Genomic DNA, 24,339 nt, shown 5'->3' with positions numbered 1-24,339 from the left:
TAAATTTTAGTTACCTTCGCTTGTAATTATTCCTTTTGGTATAGCATTATTAATGGGATTATATAACATTTCTGCTTTGTTTAGAAATTCCGAAGACGACGTCACTGTTTGTATAATTTCTGGATCTATGGTTATAAGTACTGGATTTGTGCCTAACCAGGCACAATACGTCGATGTGTTAAGCTCTTCAAAATACGAAGTTATTGTATACAAAAAACCTGTTGCTTTTAACAAACAAACATTTTATTATAAATATTTAAGCTAATAATAAATACTCTTATAAACTTTACGTTTTAAGGGTATCAATTTATATGCTATTCCAATAAATGGCAGTCCAAATATTGTTGGTACGTTGGTGGTAATATTTTGAAATTGCTTTCGTTTGCAAGAAATATACAAATATGATAGTACGATAATGAAGACCGTTAAACACAAATAACAGAGTCCTTCAAGATTAATTCTTTTTACATTGTCTAACCGCAAACACATTTTAAAGATTTAACTTCTAGAATTCTACAGCAAGACTGAAATTTAATGTAGTAAGTTACGCTCGTTTTATAGTGTGAATATTTTACTTTGTTTTATTTTCATACATACACACTTTCAGACAACATTATAGAGCAAAAATTTACTTTGATACATTTATTTTTGGTTAACATTATTTTTATATATACTAAATATATACATATATGTATGCATGTAAGCACAATCATATGAATAGTGCATTATATGTGAGTTTGTGCGTAAACGTACAAGTTCTATGCCTAAAAACTTTTCACGAACTCTTGATACAAAGGTCAAACGACTAGAAATGTTTAACGTAGTAACAAAATACTAAACGTTACCTTAATAGGTATTGGCCCTAACACTTGTTAGTTTTACTAAACCAAGTTTGTAATGGATTGTCAAACATAAATTTTAAATACCTACGACTTCACAAAATGTGTGACCTTTTTATATGTATATACTAACGCATAAACAATCAAAAACAAATGTTTACCAATTTCGCCGTTTAAGTTTAATTTACTTGATCTTATAAAATATGAGTATAACCTTTCCATACGAAGGTAAAGATGTATAAAAAATTATTTCAGACTAGAGGAGACCGGCATTTAATTTGCTGCGCAGCTGCACAACCAAATTTATTTTTCACACATTTAACAGACAAATGTACATACTTGTGTGTGCACTTTAGTCTTTCTACATATAAGCGGAAAGTATATGCTTATTGCGTCTAACAGGCGTCATAGCTGCATTAATACTTTAGTAGCATATATTTAAATTTTGACAAACGAGAAATAAATGTACACCTTTCATGGAAATGCCATACATTGACCTCCTGTGATCTATGTAGTGTGTGTACATACATATGTACTTTCAAACATATGAGGTTTTCATGACAGAAATACACTAGGAGTGTTTCTCAAACACTTCCGAGGGGCGACGCCGATAAGGAAAACTTTTTCTAATTAAAACAACTTTTTCTAAATTTTTGATTTTAGTTTGCCCGAGAGTTGAACCCAGGACTCTCGGTGTAGTATGTGGCTAGCGCTTTAATGGTGCTAAATTTCGGAACGTAGTGGGTGATAGTCCGTCAAAAGACGCATGTTGTTGTTGTTGTTGTATTAACGATAAAGACACTCCCCGAAGGCTTTGGGGAGTGTTATCGATGTTCATGGTCTTTTCCCGGATATAGATCTGGTACGTTCCGGTAACAAAACACCATTAAGGTACTAGCCCGACCATCTCGGGAACGATTTATATGACCACATTAAACCTTCTAAGCCACCCCGCCCTCCCCACCCCCTAGTTCCATGAGGAACTTGGGGTCGCCATAGTCTTGAAAGAGTATGAAAATTACAAACATTTGCAGGGAATAGAGACAGTCTTAGGCCTATACACATTAACTTGGGTCGATTTGTATGGAAGAAAGTTAACCGATATCGCGCCATCGATTTTTCGATAGGATTTGGGCTCAGGAAAAGAAAGTTCCACTACGCATACCCAAAAAAATCATTTTTGAGGATGGAAAATTTCAACGATTTTTTCGATCTTTTATGCATTTTTTTCATTTTCAAGGCTTTAAATCATTTTTTATGTATTTTTTTCGTGTCAATTGGCAAATGCAAATTGGTAAATGCAGTTTTTTGAAAAAAAAAATTTTTTCTTTTATGCAGGTTTAGAAGAATTTTGGTCGAAAATCGTTTTTTTTTGCAGGCTCAAAAATTATTTTTTTGGGTATGCGTAGCGGAACTTTTTTTTCCTGAGCCCAAATCCTATCGAAAAATCGATGGCGCGATATAGGTTAACTTTCGTCCATACAAATCGACCCAGGTTCATACACATGCTTATTAGATGGAACTTTGGTATACGTCAAAAATGTTTATGAGTTTAACCCCTGAAAAGCTATCTCTGAGAGAAAAGTTAACTTTCTGATCTGCTGGTAGACTTTAATTAATTATAAAACATGTTTCGCTGAACATTTTAAAAACTTATGAAACTATCGCTTTGTTTGACCGAGATGAAGTATAACCCGAACTTGCCCGAAAAGCCGAACTTTGCTTGACATTTGCCCTACGAATAAGCTACTACTTTACAACAAAGGAGAGTGGCTTTATTTAAGATGCCAGGGGCCTTATTATGTAACTCGATTCAAAAGAAATTTATTTCAGATTTAAAAAAAAATATATTTGATTTGACACTTTCGCATCGTATTTCCATTCGAATCATGGTTCAATTATATGGTTGGCTCATCTCATCAGCTGATTTTATTTATTTCATTGCATGGTCGATGGGATTGTCAAAAGGAGATGGCAAACTCAAAATGAAGCCAACACATTGGCAACATTTTCTTACACATACAAAAAAGTTTTATGTTTGCATTCCATACCATTCGCACCAACACCAATACACAAATTTTGACAATTTGAACAGACATATTTTGTTATTGTACAGATAAGCCAACCAAGATTCGAATCGAGTTACATAATAAGGGTCCTGCCAATTTCTTTTTTGCTCTTATGATCATTGATAACATTGCAAATGTGGAAATACAATACATACATTTGTGTAACTATCAGGGCTACAAACCGGTAGGAACCGAACCGGTTCATGATCCGAATCACCCGCCATTTTGGGGCTTTGAACCGAACCGTTTTTTTCTTAACTCCAGTTTTTTTTTTTTTTTTTGATGGCAAGGCCGTGAGTTGTTACATAATAAGGGTCCTGTCCAATTTCTTTTTTGCTCTTATGATCATTGATAACATTGCAAATGTGGAAATACAATACATACATTTGTGTAACTATCAGGGCTACAAACCGGTAGGAACCGAACCGGTTCATGATCCGAATCACCCGCCATTTTGGGGCTTTGAACCGAACCGTTTTTTTCTTAACTCCATTTTTTTTTTTTTTTTGATGGCAAGGCCGTGAGTTGTCACTTTTGATAGTAATAGCGTATATTGTTTGCGCCTGTGGTCAAAAGCTTGTCAAAAAATAAATAAAATTTACAAAATGAGTTCAAACCCAGTGCATAACAACTTTATATATGAAAGAGCTTTTTCATTTTTTATTTATAACATTTTTTCATTTATAACATAGTCCGAACTATAACACAAACCACATACATATGTATAATTATAAAAATTTTAAAGTTAAATTAAACAAATTTTTATCAATTTTCGAAACTTTTTATTAACAGTTTTTAGAAAATTTCTGAATGTGCAGTCTTGAAGTTCATTCAATTGTAGTGTAGTAGTGTGCTAGTTTCAAGTAGATGAGAAGTACCGCTAATTGTGTAAGCTTTGAAATGTATATATCGTTAGCTTAATGTGAAAATGTGCTAAGTCAACTTTTACGAATTTTACAGAAGACGAAAAAAAGAATAACTTTTGAAATAACCTTCTTTTTTCAAAACTGTCAATGAGGATACCTTAATTGCAATGCTTTTGAGTGTAGAAGCTTTGAAAAAGATAAATAAAAATCATGTATGCCAATCCAGCAGCTATTTTATGACTTCGCACAATTTCCGCACTCAAAACTAACTTTTTCTCCTGACTTAGCACTTTTTACTCAATATGTTTCCCCATCACTCCTCCCCTTTAATGATTGAAATATAACACTAAAACTATATATTTCACAAAAAATACTATTTATTTGTCAAACTATTTCTAACGGCTCTGATCTGGACTCTTTTGCCGGATGGTGCGCAGACAATCATTTATTTTTAAATTCAAACAAATGCTGTGTTGTGTCTTATTCCATAAAGACAACTGCCACATACTTTATCTACAAACTAAATGCTAAATCTCTTAATCGTTGTAAAGAGAGTAAAGACTTGGGTGTAATTTTTGACTCAAAACTCTCTTTTTCTAGTCACATTGACTTCATTGTTTCAAAATTTGTTGCAATGGTTGGGTTCAGTAGACGTAACACCAGTGATTTTAAGGACCCTATGACGTTGAAGGCAATTTATATATCCTTGGTCAGAAGTCGTCTTGAAGATTGGTCAATAATATGGAATCCTTTCTATGAATATAACTCCTATAAAATTGAGAGTTCAACATTTTTTTACAAAAATTGCTTTACGTATGCTTCACTGGCCATACGGCCTCCCTTCACATACCAGCAGGTGCAAATTACTTGGTCTTCAGGCTTTGCATGACAGAACAACTGGAATCTCACTCATGCTTGCCTATAATGTAATAAACGTTAGCACGAATTGCTCTGATTTATCTAATTTGTTCATTCCATATATTCCAATGCGCGATCTTCGGCATAATAGATTATTTATCTAAATAACTAATAAAACGAAATATGCTATGAATGAACCTATAACTAGGAGGATTCAAGGGGTTGTGTAGCGCAATACATAGCTTCTCCAACCCAATTGTCAACCTCACCTTCGAGCGGCGAATCCCGTTTCACTAACAGACGAGGCTCTGGCGACCCCAAGCTCCTCATGGAACTTGGGGGTGGGGAGGGAGGGATGGCCTGAAGGTTTAATGCGGCCATATAAATCGTTCCCGAGATGGTCGGGCCAGCACCTTAATGGTGCTGTGTTACCGGAGCGTATCGGATCTGTATCCGACAAAGGACCATCACATCGATAACACTCCCCAAAGCCTTCGGGGAGTAACTAATCGCTACAACAACAACAACAACAACAGGGGTATACATCTAGCAAATCGATTCAGTAGTGTTCTTAATTTTAATAACAGCTTATATAAGTTTAAGCTTGAATCGTTTTCTATTTTTAACTAGTCTGTAACAAAGCATGTAGTTAACGACATGTAAGAATTGAAGTAGATTATGGTCAGCGCAAAGCATTTATCAAACACCAAAAGTATGCCTCAATTGGGTAAATCCAATTTCAAGGGGTTGTGTAGGCAATCCTCTCAAAGGATTCCCAGCGCAATATATAGATTCTCCAACCCAATTGCTAACCTCACCTACCCGTGGCGAATTCTGTTTCATTGACAGCCGAGGCGACCCCAAGTTCCTCATGGAACTAGGGGTGGGGAGGACGGGATGTCCTAGAAGGTTTAATGTGGTCATATAAATCGTTCCCGAGATGGTCGGACTAGTATCTTAATAGTGCTTTGTTACCGGAACGTATCGGATCTATATGCGGCAAAGGACCATCAACATCGGCCCAAAGCCTTCGGGGAGTGTCTTTATCGTTAATACAACAACAACAACAACAACAAAGCATGTACTTTTAGACTGAATTAATTAAATAAGTAAATAAAATGCGCGCACAAAGAAATTACTAGTAATTCAGACATTTTAAATTGGAATTATTAAACACCAATAAATTAACATAATTTGGGAACCATACCATTTTAAAGGGAGACCATATTGTTTTTCACATAACCGTATATCAACATTTATAAGCTTAATGCCTAAGAAAAGCAAAGAAGACATTTACATTTTCATGAATATCTTTTAGTTTGTATAGTAATCTCGCATCTAAAATTTAGTAGGTATGTTTTATATGTATATTGAAAGCAGCTAATTGAATAGTTTTTCTTCTCTTAAAAATAAGACTACTTTCTTATATGCAGAATATATGCATTGTAAATACTCCCTATAGGTATAGTCATGCATTCTACCATTTCCATTCCTTACATATTATAATAATCAACAAACCGTTTTGATAAGTTTTATAAATAAATACATATAAGGATTTGATCGCAATAACTTTATTTTATTTGTATGCTTAGTAGGTATATATCGATGGTTGGTTGCACACCGATCCCAAGTGACGAATTACAAATTTTGTATACTATCAAAACTTAGTATTAAACGTTTGAACCACTTAAACCGAACCGGTTAAGCGGTTCAGAGGTAGCCGCGAACCGGTTCAAGTTTTGCCTGAGTGGTTGGAACCACTGAGCCGAACCGGTTCGATTTCCGAGGCGGTTTGTAACCCTGGTAATTATAAGAGCAGTTTACAAAATTTAAATCATATTTAACTTTACTTAAATTTATAAAAACATATATTTTTGCTAATAACACATATCAGTACGCGAAATCTTACTTAAGATATACATAGATATATTTCTAAAGCTTTATAAAAATTGTAGTACGGTTTCGGCCTGGCTCTTCAAACAAGCATGAACACACTGCTATTTATATACAAACATACACATAATTTTATGTATTTATGTACGTCTCAAGCGGCGGTTGGTGGCAAACGAAACCCAAATCACGGATCTTCCAAACTGAAGATGTGACTGCGCCAGTAAGAGTATTATGATCGTAGTGGTAGTGGTTTAGTCGTGTATCAAGGAGCAATGAAGCAAGACGAATGTACGCATTGTTTCCTAAAATTAAAAAAAAATATTTCGTAAATATGTTATGATGTTATTTTATACATGAGAGTACCAAAAAATTTAAATTAAATATAATGCTGACATTGAAAAGCTTAAAATTAGACATTTGAACTTTTGTTTGCAATATATGTCATTTTGAAATTAGTAAATAAACAATAGTCACCTCTGATGTTGCTACTCCGCTTGTTCGGATGCGACTAACACACTCAATAAACGAAATAGCGAAGCGATCCGTGTGAATTGAATCTGCATGATTGTGCTATTAAATGACGACCACTGCTTCAAATCTAAGCGAGAAATATTTACAAATTACGGATAAATAGACCGTTCGCCACGTCCCGCTTCAGTATATACATCGTCCGTTGTATTGTAAACAGATGTAATTAAAAATTTTTACATGGTGGGAAATCGTATAGAAAGTTTTATTTTTTTATACAATTTAATTACAAAAATTAAATTTAAAGACCTTTAGCACGGCAATCTTTGCCTATGCATCTGAGCATAATCTCACCAGTATACTCTTGCGAGGCAACTAAAAGTATCGAAAAACTTTTTGGATTATAACTGTTTACAATATATGTATATATACTGTACATACATACATACAGCAGCGAAAGGAAAAATAGCCGTAGCAATTTTTTTATCAAATTTTGTCAATTAAACTCTCCTTTTTTATTTTCGATATTTCAAGAAAAGACTTCTGTAAATTGTCTAATTGAAACTATGAAAACCAATCTAAAAAACATTTTTTTTTTGGTAGAGGGAACTCCAGTCACTCGAATTCGCTTGTTGTATTCGGCAATATATATGCACACTACGCAATTTGACTCGAAAGTGAACTTAATTGAGCTCATTCCTGATGGTTTCAGTTACGAAATTCGAAGAAGTTTTTTCTTCAAATATCGAAAATAAAAAAGGTTAACTGGCGGAATTTCACAAAATTGTCACTGTAATTTTTCTGCTCGCTGCTGTATTTAAGTGCATTTTTTGCCTTAAATAATGCAGTGCATTTTGCTCATTTACGAAAAAACCGAAACCCCATATGAACCTCTTCCTTTTCTTAACTTTGAAGCTTATGAAATTAATTTCTTCAAATTTTCATATGCTGTATTCATAATCCCCCAACTGAGAAAAGAACGAAACGAATTAAATCCACATCCACGGTAGAAATATTTGATTCGATTGCCACGTTCAAAGTAAATTCTTTTACATATCGTCCACATGCTCGCCGACTTCTGTCCCATTTCGCTCTGCATAGCAACTTTAATCACATTAAATGGATAAAAGATTGTACTAATTGATGCTCCAATTACTGCTCCTGCGACGAAGTCTTGTGCTGTTTTATTTGCTTTTGATGTCTTTATGTGCAAAAATAATAAAAAATTAGCAACAAAATATTTCTGTATCTCGAAAATCTTACAGTTTCCGGCAAAAGTAAAGACATCTCTTCTCGAAGCATGAAGAACATGGCATTTGATGGACCATTACGCCAAAGCACTGGTACAATACCTCTATATAGTTCCAGAAATCCATGATGAACTAGTACATAGCTATAATTAAAAAGAGATCTTAGGTAAATATGTATATTATAGTATCAACTGACGTCAGTCCAAGTTGTTAAAAAAATACATTACTTTTTGACTTATGCATTCATTTGATGGGAGTAAAAATCACTGCTATTTATTTTGGCCAGTCACCACCGGATTGAGCATGTGTACTGTATTCCATCCCTAACTTTTTCTCCTTTTCTAAAAGAATGTTTCCACCCCTATAAATTTGGTACACAACACTCTGAAACACCCGAAAATCATTGCCTGGCAGCCCCAATTATTAAAAGAGGTGAATATAACAGTTTACCACTGCTGAGTCTTCTTGGGCCCGGTTTTTCAAGTACAAGGTCAACTCAGTCTGTCAGTTAAACTACGCTTAACCTTTTTCAGTGTACTTTAACTGAAGTTTAAGCTGAGCTTAAGCGGCCGATCTGGCAGGGTTAAACTCTAGTTAACCTATCAGTTATTTGCGTTCATTCGAAATGGCGCCGAATATACCCAACTAGCATTTGGGCTTGAGTATCATTAGAACTCATGTTGATAACTAGACATACTTTTAAAATCTCAAGAGTTGTTTTGAAACAGTGACTCAACTCGAGAATCATAGCGTACTCAGCAAAAGAGGGAATTTTTTGTAAAACAAAAAATGCTATTACTTAAGTTTAAAAAATTTAATTCCCAACTTGTGGTTCTCTAACTGGACTAGAATGTAAGATTCCATACCACAGTATTTTCACAAAAATGAAATAAAATATATTAATTATATTCTTATTATTCGGCCTTTAAATACTACAATGTTGAAGATTATTCGAGCTCGAGGCCAAATACATATATATTATTAAAACACGATTGCTTTATCAATATATATCATGATTTTATTGGTGTCGATATTTCGAGTTCATTCTGAGCTCATTATCAAGACTGTAACTAAACATAAAAATATCAAAAAATAACCGAAAAATGTGCTTTCGCGTATATACATTTAATAAATAATACCAAACATATCACATGATGTAATTTTTGCATGTACGATAACGGCGTTTTAGACCCTAAGATAGATTCGTTAGGTTTTAAAAATGTTTTAAATTAAATAGATTTTACCATTTACACAATAGTTTGAAAACAGTTTTCTGAAACATAAACACGTTTGGCAAACAAATTTGTACATGTGTAATCCCCATTATGCTCCATTCTAATTATGTTACATATATAACAAGCAATGAGCTGAGCATCGCTCACTATTGATATTCAATGTACAATTGTTAGTGTATTATTTTTGTGTACAACTACTGTTTTTTATCTGTTTACATATTTCTATCTATTTTAACTACTTGCTCTTCTGTATTTTAATATTGTCAAACCAGTAGATCAGTGACACTGCTAAAGAGTGGAGGTAGTGCTTATGCATTATTATATGTATTTATGACTTTAATTTTTTTATGTTTTTATGTTTAGTTACAGTCTTGATAATGAGCTCAGAATGAACTCGAAATATCGACACCAATAAAATCATGATATATATTGATAAAGGTATCGTGTTTTAATAATATATATGTATTTGGCCTCGAGCTCGAATAATCTTCAACATTGAAATAAAATATATATAATTTATTTTTGATTAATTACGCTTCATTACTGCTATCAACAGGTGTTTATTTTTCACAATAAACAGCTGTTGGTTTTGGTGGTACCACCTTGGAGATTTTGCTTTCAACTCCACCTCAACTCGATATCCAATGTAGGATATCAACTGGAGAAATGTGTTGAATATTCATTTAAGAACTGTACATTTCTCAAAATCTCTCAAAGGTCGGAAAATAATTTACGAATGAAGTCTTAAGGAATGTCTCGACGTTGGAGACTCGAGAACTAAACATTTTACAAAATCCCTCAAAGGTTGGATAGTGATTGGAGAATGAAAATGGATATCAATAAGAGAACTGTCTGATTTAAGAATAATTAAATAGTGATGTTGGATATCACCTCCGGAACTAGATATATTTCGCTGGAGAAATATTTTTTCCATGTTTGTTGGGTAAACAAAATCCAGCTGATGCCGTATCTAAAAATTATCTAGATAATAAAAACCAATGTTGCCGCACAAAAAGCCTACCCCAAAGGTGGCCTGAAACTGTGACAGTGCTGAGTAGTTTAACTGGAGTTTAAATTTGACTAGAGCTTAAGCAAACATAGTTTAAGTTTAACTTAACCAAATACTGAAAAACCGGGCCTTGCCGGTTAAGGGCCCTGCGCAGCTTTTATGTAAACGCTTAAGAAATATTTTGCTTTATTTCTTTTGCATGGAAAAAGGAGCAGCCAGGAAATTTTGACATTTGACGATGCATGGTGATTCACGCACAATACACATAAAATATTGAATTTCAATTGATTTTGATAAATGTTTTACTGTTTTGGTTTGTTTGCCTTCTGTAATATCACTTTTTCCTTAAGCAGCAGTACACAGTCAATAATTTCTTAGCAAAACCAGAGTTGCCGAATGAATTTGTTCCTAAAGGTCTTAAGAAAATAGTGGTAGAAATTTTTTAAGAACTGCGTACTTACTTAAATGGCGCTTAACATTTTAAATAGTTATGGAAGTCCAACAAGACGCGCTTTCGCTCTGCCAACTGGCTAATTGGTAACACTAAGGGAGTTTAAATCGCTTTCCACCTGGTCCTTTCAACGGAGTGGGGCCGCCCTCTTCTTTTGGTTTCATAGGCGGGTTCGGATAAAAATACTTTCTTAGCCGGAGCGTCATCTTTCATTCGCATAACACGGCCTAGACAGCGTAGCCGCTGTGTTTTAATTCGCTGGACTACTTTGATGTCTGCGTAAAGCTCGTACAGCTCATAATTAAATCTTCTTCGGTACTCGCCAACGCGTAGAGGTCCATAAATATTTCGAAGAACTTTTCTCTCGAACACTCCCAGAACCGCTTCACCTGATGTTGTCATGGTCTATGCTTCTGCACCATATATATAGTAGGGCGGGTACCATAAGTGACTTGTAGAGCAGAGAGAGGACTTTACTTTTCAATTGCCTACCTAGTCCAAATTATCATTATGCCAAGAGAGATTCTTTACTGGATTTCAGAGCTGATTTCGTTGCTAGTGTTTATGCTGGAATCCGCATTAACAAGAACTGCCTACTGCACAAGAAAATTTGACAAACGAAATCTTTCCTGAGCATTTCTTGAGTGTAATTTTGTATGGATTTTTTGCTTTTCTTAGAACTGCATACTGTTTTTAACTGTGACGTCTACCGTGGATGAAATTTGGACATGCTGATAGAAAATTTTGATACTTATCGTGGTGATTAGGAACGTCAGAGTTTTCCCTAGCCTTTAGAGGCTTATTAAAATTTTAGCTGAAACATAAATAATTGAAACTATGTAAGGCCCAGCAAACCGAAAACACGCGAAATGAAAAAATTAAAAGGATAAACTTGGAAATATAGCTAAATATATTTAAAAATAAAGAGTTAACACCTTAGCACATGCTTTTTTGGTTAGCTAAATGTCAAACTTTCACATTTTATATGGCACAGCCAAATCGTAAATTGTTGACTAAAATAAAAAAATTGTACCTACGCCTCATTTTTCCATTCAGTAGAATGTTACTTATTGGCACACATCCTATATAACAAAATATTAAAGCAGTTTTATTCCCCCAGTAATTAAGAACTATCAAACTTAGAAGTAATTTCTATTAGAATAGTTTTGTTTCGTCGGGAGAAATTTAATTTAATTTTATAAATAAACGAATTAAAAATTCCATTATTGCCGGCTGGTCCACCAACGAGTGGGATCAAAACCTAACAATTTACTTTAACTATTTTGATGCATTTCCTTTAATTTAACAAGTGAAAAAATTTCTAAGAAATGGCAGACAAATCTCCCTTTCAATCACATTCATAATACTGTAACGAATTTCAGGAAATTCCGCTTATTCCAAATCTTCTACTAACGTTCGAATCGCTAAATTGTAGGATAAATAACTCCACTATTTAATAATGCAAAAATGGCCTTTATTAGACTACAATAACACTTGACTTCACAACCAATAACCTGCTTAAATCAAACTGTTTACGGACTACTCAGCTTCTGTTGCTTTTATACTCTCTGCCCAAATGTCTAGACTTGTCTTCTTCTAGAATCCTCTAACTGGTCACCAGCCATACGCGGGTGTATTTTTAATGTGTAAACATATGCGTGTGTATATGTGAGCGAAGTAGTAGCTGATGATGACATGCGTTTGTGGGAATTTCTCTGCTGCTTGTATGCATGTGTGTACATGATTAATTTGTTAATATATTGTTAAATTTTTGAGCTGAAGGCCAATTTAAATAAAAACACAATTTTTTGTATTATAGTTGTATAATTTATTCTTGTCGATATTTCGGCTTTATTCTAAAGCCACCTTCGGGACTAGGGGTATAAAAAACAAACCATTAGAACGTATTCATCACAATGTTTACGTATATACATATAATAAGCGACTTACTCATATAAATATGTTCGATCGACTAAATTAGCAATGGACAAAAATCTGTGTTGAAGGTACAAAAAGCGAAAGCATGAAAAATAAACAAATGTACAAAATACCGCAAATGTAAACAAATTTTCAAGAACAGTAAGTATAAACAAAAATTTTACAATAATAAAATACATGTAACAATAAGACATAACTTAGTATGTATATCAACCCCCTTTTGCTTAGTTGTTGTCTTGAAGTATGCTGGATGCTGAATATTCTTATTTAAGTGAGCGCGGTGTATGTTGTTGTTGTTTCAAAATCAAATTGCTATAAGCACTCGCACAGTGGGCAGTGTCCATTTTAAAATCAATTCGTTTTTCACTAGGAGTGTTCAATATATGTAGCATTTCTAAGGTATAGCGTTTTTGGTAATGTTTTTCCTTCTCCAATATATTTACGTTCTCAAAATCAGGGTGATGTCCTGTATCTTTGCAGTGGGCAGATAGGGCCGTCTTATTTTCTGAAAAACTGTTCCTTAATTTTATGTTTGACCTGTGACCGGAAATCCTTGTCATGAGCTTGAGTTTTGTTGTCCCCACATATACCTTCTCGCATACGCGGGACCCGTCGCCGTTGCATGGGATTCGATAAACTACGTCAGATTTTTCGAACTTGGGGATCTTATCCTTTATGTTATTAAAAACTTGCCTTAGTGTATTTTTGTACTTGAACGCTAGATTATAGTTATCCTTGTCGTATAGATTGGAGCTCTTGATCCTCTCCGATAATCCTGGAACAAGGTCAAAGACACATACATTTATAACGATGAGAGTTTGGTGTCATTTGACGTGGTTTCGTTATTCCCCAGTATTCCTGTTGATTTGGCGATTGAAATCATAGCCTCGAAGTGGAATGATATCAAAGAATATACTGTCACGGATATTAACATCACTAAGTTATACCATCACTAAGGCGATACCAAGGCCACGATAAGCAGTATTTACGTCAATAATCAAATCATGTATACACATATATAAGGCAGCCGAAAGATGTCACACACAGATGCATTTACTTATACGCCTATGTATGCGCGAGAGACTGTAAACTACAAACATTCACATCAATAATTCAATCATTATGTATCTACATAAACGAATAAATAATTGCGTCTACACATATGTACGTATACGAGCAGCGGAGCGGCAATGCACAAACACATGCATATATCTTATCTGAGTTGTCACAAGAGAGAGCAATAATTTGTGCACGTAGTTGTGGCTGGCGATTTTGTAGCCGAAACTAACTAGTAACTTCTGGAAATCGAAGAGCCTAGAAGTATGCAGCGTAAACTATAAAAGCGGGGCAGGCGAGTAAGAAGTAATTCAGTTTGATTTGAGTTGTCAAGCAGTTTGATTAAGACGATATCTAGCGAGCAATAGCAGTGTTATTTTGAATAGTAGAGTTTCATTGAGCTATCAATCAGTGTGGTTATTAAGCAAGCTATTCGTTGCACAGTTTGTTATTTTGAAAGTACTTTAATAAAGGCCATTTTGCATTATTACAAATTGGAGTTATTTATTCAACAGTTTAGTGATTCGAACTTAGCAGAGGATTGCAAATAAGAGGATTTGCAGCAAATTCGTTACAATTGGTGTCAGAAGAGGAATTGTTGAATAAATTCCAGAGGACAACAAGGACATGGCAAAGTTCAGTGAATTGAAGATCCAGCAACTGAAGAGGGAGTTGGAGAGCCGTGGATTGAATACAAGCGGCGTTAAACTTAAACTTCAGGCACGGCTACGAGAGGCAATGGAAGTAGAAGGAATTAACGTGGAAGAGTATGACTTTCATCTTGATGGCGAGGAAACAACAAAAATGCAAGAGACAGTTACGCAGACAGTTACGAGCACAGACTTGAACATGATTTTGGCTGCAATATATGCTCAAACATCGACAATGGCATCTCAACTGGAATCACAGGAGACACGTATAACATCCAAAATGGAAACTCAACTGGAAGAACAGAAAACATATATGGCATCCAAGATGGAATCACAGGAGACACATATTGCAGAAATGTCGTCAGAAATAACATCGATGATAGAAGCACAAGAAACACGGATATCCGAAATGTCGGCGCAAATTTCAGCACAGATATCATCGCAGATCTCTGCTCAACTGGAAGAGCAAGAAGGATGAATTTCCTCGAAGTTGGAGGCGCAAGATACAAAAATTTTACAGTTTGAAGAAAAAATCGAGGCCGAGGTGGATGCTTTGAGATTACGTATCGAGCAGTTGCAACTAAATCGCCCAGCAGTTTCAACGAGTAATCCAAAGGTAAAGACACCATTCTTTGACGGTTCTGTTCCTTTTCAGGTCTTTAAGCTACAGTTTGAGAAGACCGCAGCAGTGAACCAATGGAATGCTGAAGATAAAGTTGCAGCTCTGTTTGTGGCACTGAAAGGGCCTGCCGCGGAAATCTTACAGACTATTCCAGAGTACGAACGGAACAGTTATGACGCATTGATGGCTGCTGTAGAACGGCGATACGGAAGCGAACACAGGAAACAGATATTTCAAATAGAATTGCAAAACCGCTACCAAAAAGCTAACGAGACTTTGCAGGAGTTTGCTTCGGACATTGAAAGATTGGCTCATCTTGCAGATGCGGATGCACCCGTGGAATACACGGAAAGAGTGAAGATTCAGAGCTTTATAAATGGCATACGGGACGTCGAAACGAAGCGAGCCACATACGCGAACCCAAAGCAAACATTTTCTGAAACGGTATCCCATGCATTGACTCAGGAAACGGCGTCATTATTGAGTAAACCAGCATACAAAGCTCATCGTGTGGAAGTAGAAAGGCCGGAGTGGGTAGATACAATTTTGGAAGCTCTGAAGGGATCACAACAGAAAAATGCCGGAGTTATGAAATGTTTCAAGTGCGGTAACCCAGGTCACATTGCACGTCATTGCAGTAGCAATTCCAATAGTTCCAACAATGTGGGTGGCCGTAAACGCAAAGCTGGAGGAGATGAGCAAGAGCGAGTAAGAGGTAGAGAGCTAGATCCAGCTATTGAATGCCCTGTGATATCTGTGTCGCAAATTGGTAGAAAATCGAGCAGTCTTACCGTCAGAGGGAATGTGGATGGCAAGGAGCGTGTACTGACTGTAGATACGGGCGCATCTCATTCCTTGATCCGATCTGACTTGGTCAACAGGAGAGTAAAACCGTTACCTGGAGCAAAGTTGCGTACGGTCACTGGCGAGTATAACCAAGTTCAGGGAGAAGTGATATGTGAAGTATTGATTGGGAAGGTCATGGTTCTACACAAATTTGTTGTGGCAAAGATTGTTGATGAAGTTATATTGGGAGTGGATTTCTTGGTTGACCATGACATCAAGATCGATATGCAGAGAAGGGTGATGCGTTATGAGAACCAAGATGTGCCACTTAACTTTAGTTTGGAAAAAGGGTTCAGCAGTAATCGGGTACTGGTGGAGAAGACTCGACGAAGGTCACGAAATTCAAAGGTAAAGGTTGATGGAACAAATGGACCAAACAAATCAAAACCGAAGGTACCTGTGAGAGAAACACTGGCATTGAAAAGCCCTAACGGACGTACTGAAACGAAGAAAGAATGCAAGGGTGGTTTCAAGCCAAGGCACACTACTGTTGTGAAACGACGGAACGATACTGTCAAGCCAATCCGTCAAGCGCAAGCTCTGCGAAGTAGTTCATTGGTCAAACAACAGAGTGCGAGGGAACGACTAAGGATAATGAGTAGTAAGATCAAACGCAGGTATAATGAGAACAATAATTCGGAAGGGTTCTTGGAGGGAGATTTGGTACTGTTAAACAACCCTCACCGGCGGAAAGGTGTTCCATCCAAATTTCGGTGCATTTGGGAAGGCCCGTACAAGGTTGCGAAGAAGATCAGTAATTCCATCTACCGCATACAAACCATTGGGAAACCACGAAATAGAAAGGTGGTTCATTTGGAGATGCTAGCGGCGTTTAGATCGAGAGATTTGTCTGATCGGGACGATCAGAATTAGGTGGAGGGCAGTGTCACGGATGTTAACATCACTAAGTTATACCATCACTAAGGCGATGCCAAGGCCACGATAAGCAGTATTTACGTCAATAATCAAATCATGTATACACATATATAAGGCAGCCGAAAGATGTCACACACAGATGCATTTACTTATACGCCTATGTATGCGCGAGAGACTGTAAACTACAAACATTCACATCAATAATTCAATCATTATGTATCTACATAAACGAACAAATAATTGCGTCTACACATATGTACGTATACGAGCAGCGGAGCGGCAATGCACAAACACATGCATATATCTTATCTGAGTTGTCACAAGAGAGAGCAATAATTTGTGCACGTAGTTGTGGCTGGCGATTTTGTAGCCGAAACTAACTAGTAACTTCTGGAAATCGAAGTGCCTAGAAGTATGCAGCGTAAACTATAAAAGCGGGGCAGGCGAGTAAGAAGTAATTCAGTTTGATTTGAGTTGTCAAGCAGTTTGATTAAGACGATATCTAGCGAGCAATAGCAGTGTTATTTTGAATAGTAGAGTTTCATTGAGCTATCAATCAGTGTGGTTATTAAGCAAGCTATTCGTTGCACAGTTTGTTATTTTGAAAGTACTTTAATAAAGGCCATTTTTCATTATTACAAATTGGAGTTATTTATTCGACAGTTTAGTGATTCGAACTTAGCAGAGGATTGCAAATATGAGGATTTGCAGCAAATTCGTTACAATACGTTGATGAACAAAGAGTTTCTCTTAACAGTAGTTAAATTTTGCATAAAAGAAAACAGATATTTTAAATATAATGAAAAAGTATACGAGCAACGGTTAGGAATGCCTATGGGGTCACCAGCCTTGCCAGTTATAGCGGATATAGTTATGGAAGAGCTACTGACAAAATTTGAGCTAGAGTCCAAAGAAAAACCAAGACTGCTAACAAAATATGTGGACAACATCTTTGCTGTCGTCAAAAAAGAACACATTAAAATATGCTCCACATGCTTAATACGTACCACAAGAACATACAATTTACAGTAGGAATAGAAAAGGATGGTCAAATCCCCTACCTCGATACGTTAATAGTCAGAAAGAATAACAAGTTACTTGTTGACTGGTATCAGAAACCAACGTCTTCTGGAAGGCTGATAAGCTACAACTCCAAGCATGAAAGAAGGACAATAATAAACACGGCGAAAAAATTTATTAGAAGGGTTCTCACAATCAGTGATGAGGTTTTCCACGAGAAAAATATTAAAATAATTAAAGTAACCCTGGAACAGAACGACTTTCCCAAAGAGTTAACAAATAGACTTAATCACAATTTTCATACCACGAAAAATAATGAAGAAAAAAGAACGGACGTGGCCAACAAAAAGTATTTGACAATGGAATATGTTCCGTGATTATCGGAGAGGATCAAGAGCTCCAATCTATACGACAAGGATAACTATAATCTGGCGTTCAAGTACAAAAATACACTAAAGCAAGTTTTTAATAACATAAAGGATAAGATCCCCAAGTTCGAGAAATCTGACGTAGTTTATCGAATCCCATGCAACGGCGACGGGTTCCGCGTATGCGAGAAGGTATATGTGGGGACAACAAAACACAAGCTCATGACAAGGATTTCCGGTCACAGGTCAAACATAAAATTAAGGAACAGTTTTTAGGAAATAATACGGCCCTATCTGCCCACTGCAAAGATACAGGACATCACCCTGATTTTGAGAACGTAAATATATTGGAGAAGGAAAAACATTACCAAAAACCCTATACCTTAGAAATGCTACATATATTGAACACTCCTAGTGAAAAACGAATTGATTTTAAAATGGACACTGCCCACTGTGCGAGTGCTTATAGCAATTTGATTTTGAAACAACAACAACATACACCGCGCTCACTTAAATAAGAATATTCAGCATCCAGCATACTTCAAGACAACAACTAAGCAAAAGGGGGTTGATATACATACTAAGTTATGTCTTATTGTTACATTTATTTTATTATTGTAAAATTTTTGGTTATACTTACTGTTCTTGAAAATTTGTTTACATTTGCGGTATTTTGTACATTTGTTTATTTTTCATGCTTTTGCTTTTTGTACCTTCAGCACAGATTTTTGTCCATTGCTAATTTAGTCGATCGAACATATTTATATGAGTAAGTCGCTTATTATATGTATATTCGTAAACATTGTGATGAATACGTTCTAATGGTTTGTGTTTTTTTTTTATACCCCTAGTCCCGAAGATGGCTTTAGAATAAAGCCGAAATATCGACAAGAATAAATTATACAACTATAATACAAAAAGTTGTGTTTTTATTTAAATTGGCCTTCAGCTCAAAAATTTAAGAATATATTATTTAATATAAAGGCTATTAATTCTTATCAACATGATTCATTTGTTTACGTACATACAAGTGTGGCAGCTTGCTTTATTGTTGTTTTGGCTTTATTTACTTAGTATCAGATTAGTGATGTATCACTTAGTGTTACTAATATTCGTCACAATGCCCTCCTGGACCGTTCCCTCACACTCTGTTGTTTGGCCAATGAACTACTTCGTAGAGCTTGCGCTTGACGGATTGGCCTCGCATAATCAGTATCGTTCCGACGGTTCACAACAGTAGTGCGCCCTGGCTTGAAACCATCTTTGCATTCTTTCTGGGAAATTCTGTCGTTTGTTTTAGTGCACCCATTAGGGGTTTTCAATGCCAGTGTTTCTCTCGCAGGTACCTTCGGTTTTGATTTGGTTGGCCCATTCGTTCCATCAACCTTTCCTTGACTTTTGTGGTCTCTGTCCAATCTCCTCCACCAGCACTCGCTTACTGCTGAACCCTTTCTCCAAGCTAAAGTTAAGTGGTATATCCTGGTTCTTCTAGCGGAAAATCCTTCTCCGCATATCGATCCTGATGTCATGGTCAACTAAGAAGTCCACTCCCAATATGACTTCATCAACAATCTCTGCCACAACGAATTTGTGTAGAATCGTGATCTTTCCAACTAAGACCTCACATACTTCTCCTTGGACTTGGTTATACTCGCCAGTGACCGTACGCAACCTTGCTCCAGGTAATGGCTTTACTCTCCTGTTGACCAAATCAGATTGGAGATGCGCCCGTGTCTACAGTCAGTAAACGCTCCTTGCCATCCACATATCCTACTACGGTAACACTGCTCGATTTTCTTCCAGTTCGCGAGATAGATATCACAGGACATTCAATAGCTGGGGCAAGTTTTCGATCTTTACATCTGACTCGTTCTTGTTTATCTCCTCAAGCTTTGCGTTTACGCCCAGCCATGTTGGAACTACCAGGACCGGTGCTGCAATGACGAGCAATGTGACCCCAGCGGGTTATGGGGTCAGAATATACCCGCGGTAGGTATGCCTGTCGTAAGAGGCGACTAAAATACCAGCTTCAAGGAGCTGTGTAGCGTAACCCTTCAGGTTGCCAGCGCAATATATAGCTTCTCCAAACCCAATTGTCAACCTCACCTATCCGCGGCGAATCCTGTTTCACTAACAGACGAGGTTCTGGCGACCCCAAGCTCCTCATGGAACTTGGGGGTGGGAGGGAGTTATGGCCTGAAGGTTTAATGTGGCCACATAAATCGTTCCCGAGATGGTCGGGCTAGCACCTTAATGGTGATGTGTTAACGGAGCGTACCGGATCTGTATCAAACATGCATCAGCTGTTCTTGGACGAGTTGACCGAATGCAACCCAGCGCTTGGGTATGTTGTGGTATTTGTTGTGGTGAGTTGCGCTTAGGGTGTCGCTACATCACCCTCCTTTGGGAAGAAGAAGTCGGCAGAGTGATCAATTCTGCTGGCTTCTTCTTGCCCGACAATATGTTAAAGTGATGAACTCAAACATACATCAGCTTATCTTCCGGTTAATAATAAAAAATTATAAACTTATTTAATATGTAGAAATATAATAATGAAATTTACTTATACATGTTATTTTATTTAATGATAATTAAATTTATTTGTACAATGTAATTGAAAATTTTTGCATTGCAATATGCAATTAATTTGCATGGTATATGTATACAATTTGTTATAAGTATTCAGTTTTTAATGACTTTTGTTTAAATAAAACCATTAGTCAGAGTATTTTGTGAAGTTTATGTATTATAACCTTTTTGGATTTATATAATTCATCTTTCCCATATGTTTATGGTTTAGCTCTTAGCTACTAAGTCGTGTGTTTACATCTTATATTTATTTGTAAATTTGATACATTACAAGTTTTTTTTTTTTTAACATTGTATAGAAGTGCGCTTCAAATAAGTTATTATTTAAATATTACATTTCTAAATTTGTAACTTTCGTATTTGTAAATAAAACGTGAGTTGCCTAAAGGTTTATTGTGCCTTTTGTACACGATTTTTGTGTACAGTTTTTAATTTTTTTCTTTTCTTTATCAAAAACTTTTACATTCGTCCCATCTATTTCTTTAACTACGTACGGCCCCTAATATATACTTGCATGTTTATCGCGCGGTTCTTTTTGTATTAGAACCTTATCATTTACGCTAATTTTTGACGGACATGCATGCTTGTCATAATAATATTTATTTCGAACTTTATGTTTGTTTAAAAGTTCTTGCGCCAATATATGTGATTTTTGCATGCGGTATTTCGACTCTTTCGCGTAATTCTCTACATCATAAATTGGATAAACTTTTACTTTTTGAAGTTCACTAGGTAAAATGGGGTTTTTACCGAATACTAATTCGAACGGTGTAAATTTATTATCAAAAACTGTATTCGAAGTGGTATTGTGAAAGAACGTGAAATACTTCAAGTAGGTATCCCAGTCCGAAAACGTGTCATTAAGATATGCGCGCAAGTATTCGTTAAATACTCGTTGGTTTCGTTCGATTGAACCTAACGTTTCGTGATGATACGCTGTGGAAAAATCGTGTTAGATTTTTAAAAGTTTTGTCAGCTCTGAGAACACTTCATTTTTATATTCCGTGCCTAGATCAGATTTCATAGAATTCATTGGACCATATGTTAAAATAAATGACTCGAATACCGCAGAAGCTATGGTTTTCGCACTTTTATCCGGAACCGCTACTGTTACTAAGTACTTTGTTAAATCGCAAATTATGGTAACTGCGAACCTGTAACCATACTTCGATTCTGGCAACGGTCCTATTGTATCAATGACTACTATTTCAAATGGTTTACAAGGTGTTGGCGTTGACACTAGTTTTTCTTTTGTTTTAGGTTTAACCTTGTTTAAAAGACAATCTTTACAATTTTTGATATATTTCGATGTATCACGAGTCATATCTTTCCAATAAAACTTTGTTCGTAGTTTTGCGTAAAGTCTTTTCATTCCGCAATGTCCACCAGAAATGGGATCATTATGGTAAATTTTCATTAGTTTTAATATTGTATCTTCATCTGTTACTGTCTCCACTGGATCTATTAGTATAATTTCTAATGATTTTAAAATGTATTTCCAATATCTTTGAAATTTGTAATCGTATAATGCGTGAATAAAATATCATTTTTAGGCCATTCGATTTGCTTAATTTTACGTTTTCCGGCTTCTGATTCAAGCCTCGAAAGTAATTTCTCTAAAGTCATTATTTCGTTAACAAGCTCAAAACTAAGTAACTCGAGTTTTTTATGTTTAATATGCGCAAAAATTCTTAAACTCGTTTTATTAGAGAGACTCATGAAAGCATATAAACTTATAAGGTGTAAAATTATATCCATTTACACACGCTGTTATATGAACGCACCTAGTAATACTCTTGATAAACTTGATTGTTTATCAACTGTATTATTGCCAAAAAAATTTTTTTTGATTGTTATACTAATTAAAAAATGCCAAGATTAAGTGAAAAATCAAAACTAAAAAGCCTTTACTTGTTGATGTTGGAGATTTCTGATGAAAATGCCTGCTGTAATGTCTGCAAGGTTGCATTCCTTTGAGTTTACCGCGTTTACACAATCAAATGTGCGCGTAAATTTATACAAATTGTGTAAATGATTTTTCATACAAAATTTGACAGCTCGTTTACGCACTAGATAAATGTATACGTTTACACACTTTATAAGGCATTTATACGAGTCCCCCTATTATTTTTATCGCACGTAATTGCAGATCTTATTCGTGGAATCTTTTTTGAAAAATTAAATGAAAATTTGTCGTAGACATGTAAAGTAAGTTGTTTTTCGTCGTTTTTGTCTGTTTTCCTATGTAGATTTTTGTCGTTTGCCTTTTTTGTCATTGCCCTTGTCTGTACAGCCAAAATTTGTTTGTTAGCTTCTTTAATCTCATCCATTGTAATGCGCGATAGTGCAATAGCGCCAACGTTTGATTTACCCTTAATATATACAATAGTGAAATTATATTCAGATAGTTCTAGTCTTATCCTTGAAAGTTTTGAAGATGGGTCTTTCATACTGAATAATTATACTAGAGGTCTATGATCTGACTTTACAATAAAATGGGTGCCATAAACGTATGGTCGAAATTGCTTGATTGCAAAGTAAATAGCTAAAAGCTCTAATTCTATAATGGGTTTTTTCTGCTCTGCTTTATTAAATGCTTTAGAAGCGAAACAAATTGGTAAATCACTACCTTGCTTTTCTTAACTTAAAATAGCGCCACATCCAGTTGTGGAAGCATCAACTGTAATAATGAATTGTTTAGTAAAATCTGGATATTGAAGTAATTTTGGTGAAAGTAACGCTGCTTTCAAAGATAAAAAGGCTCTTTCGCACTGAACATCCCATACGAATTCAACTCTGTTTCTGCTTAATCGATTTAGAGGCGCTGCCAGAGACGCAAAATTAGGTATAAACCGTCTGTAATAGTTTGCAAACGCGACGAATCGTCGTACCGCGTCTTTATCAGTCGGTTTTGTATACTTTTTAATTGCGTTTATTTTGGAGTCGTCTGGCAAAAAACCTTTGGCTGAACATTTATAACCTAAAAATGTAAAATTCTGGTCGTAAAAAGTTGCATTTATTTGGGTTAAGTTTGAGATTGAAAGATCTACAAGTATTGAAAACTTTTGAAAGATTTTTGATGTGGTGTGCTTCACTACACCCTATGACGATAATATCGTCCACGTACAGAAATGCGACGTTGGGTGGTATGCGCGAAAAAGCTATTGTCATCATTCGTGAGAATGAATTTGGTGCTATGTTTAAACCGAATGGAAGCACTTTCCATCTAAATGCACCTCGGTCAGTGCTGAAAGACGTAATGTCACGTGAGTCAGGATGCAAGGGGATTTGATGAAATCCTGAAAATAGATCTAATGTGGAAAAATATTTTGCTCTACCGAGATTGTCTAAAATATCGTCAACTCTAGCTAGTGGAAATTTATCAGCAATGAGTTTTTTGTTTACTTACTTACTTGCTTACTTACTTAATTGGCGC

At 35.7% G+C, this 24,339-nt stretch overlaps 3 protein-coding genes across 11 annotated transcripts in view; 1 reads left to right on the top strand and 2 right to left on the bottom strand.

The window, feature by feature from the left end:
* LOC137236678 (probable cytochrome P450 313a4) overlaps positions 1 to 7,138 on the bottom strand; it is a 202,487-nt gene extending 195,349 nt beyond the window's left edge. For both annotated transcript variants that reach the window (XM_067759573.1, XM_067759574.1), the window contains exons 1-3: positions 7,000 to 7,138; positions 291 to 6,827; positions 15 to 218 (exon numbers count right to left, since the gene is read on the bottom strand). In XM_067759573.1, the coding sequence (XP_067615674.1) occupies positions 15 to 218; positions 291 to 489 (403 nt within the window). In that variant the 5' untranslated portion in view covers positions 490 to 6,827; positions 7,000 to 7,138. The remainder of the gene's footprint in view (positions 1 to 14; positions 219 to 290; positions 6,828 to 6,999) is intronic.
* The window catches only part of LOC137236681 (adenosylhomocysteinase-like), a 505,973-nt gene that overhangs the window by 53,945 nt on the left and 427,689 nt on the right, over positions 1 to 24,339 (top strand). For 3 of the 8 annotated variants that reach the window (XM_067759579.1, XM_067759585.1, XM_067759581.1), the window contains one exon: positions 85 to 911. The exons of 4 other annotated variants lie outside the window; for them this stretch is intronic. The gene's annotated coding sequence lies outside the window, so the exon portion shown is untranslated. Of the gene's footprint in view, positions 1 to 84; positions 912 to 24,339 lie in introns of those variants that run through there. One more of the 8 variants, XM_067759587.1, reaches the window with a different exon arrangement.
* Positions 6,999 to 24,339, bottom strand: part of LOC137236679 (mitochondrial nicotinamide adenine dinucleotide transporter SLC25A51) — a 38,065-nt gene continuing 20,724 nt past the window's right edge. Inside the window, exons 3-4 of the mRNA XM_067759575.1 lie at positions 8,257 to 8,386; positions 6,999 to 8,194 (exon numbers count right to left, since the gene is read on the bottom strand). Coding sequence (XP_067615676.1) covers positions 7,910 to 8,194; positions 8,257 to 8,386 — 415 coding nt within the window. The 3' untranslated portion in view covers positions 6,999 to 7,909. The remainder of the gene's footprint in view (positions 8,195 to 8,256; positions 8,387 to 24,339) is intronic.

The sequence above is a fragment of the Eurosta solidaginis genome, chromosome 1 (genome assembly GCF_040869045.1).
Source record: "Eurosta solidaginis isolate ZX-2024a chromosome 1, ASM4086904v1, whole genome shotgun sequence".
Taxonomy (NCBI): domain Eukaryota; kingdom Metazoa; phylum Arthropoda; class Insecta; order Diptera; family Tephritidae; genus Eurosta; species Eurosta solidaginis.
This window is presented reverse-complemented; position numbering and strand designations above follow the sequence as displayed.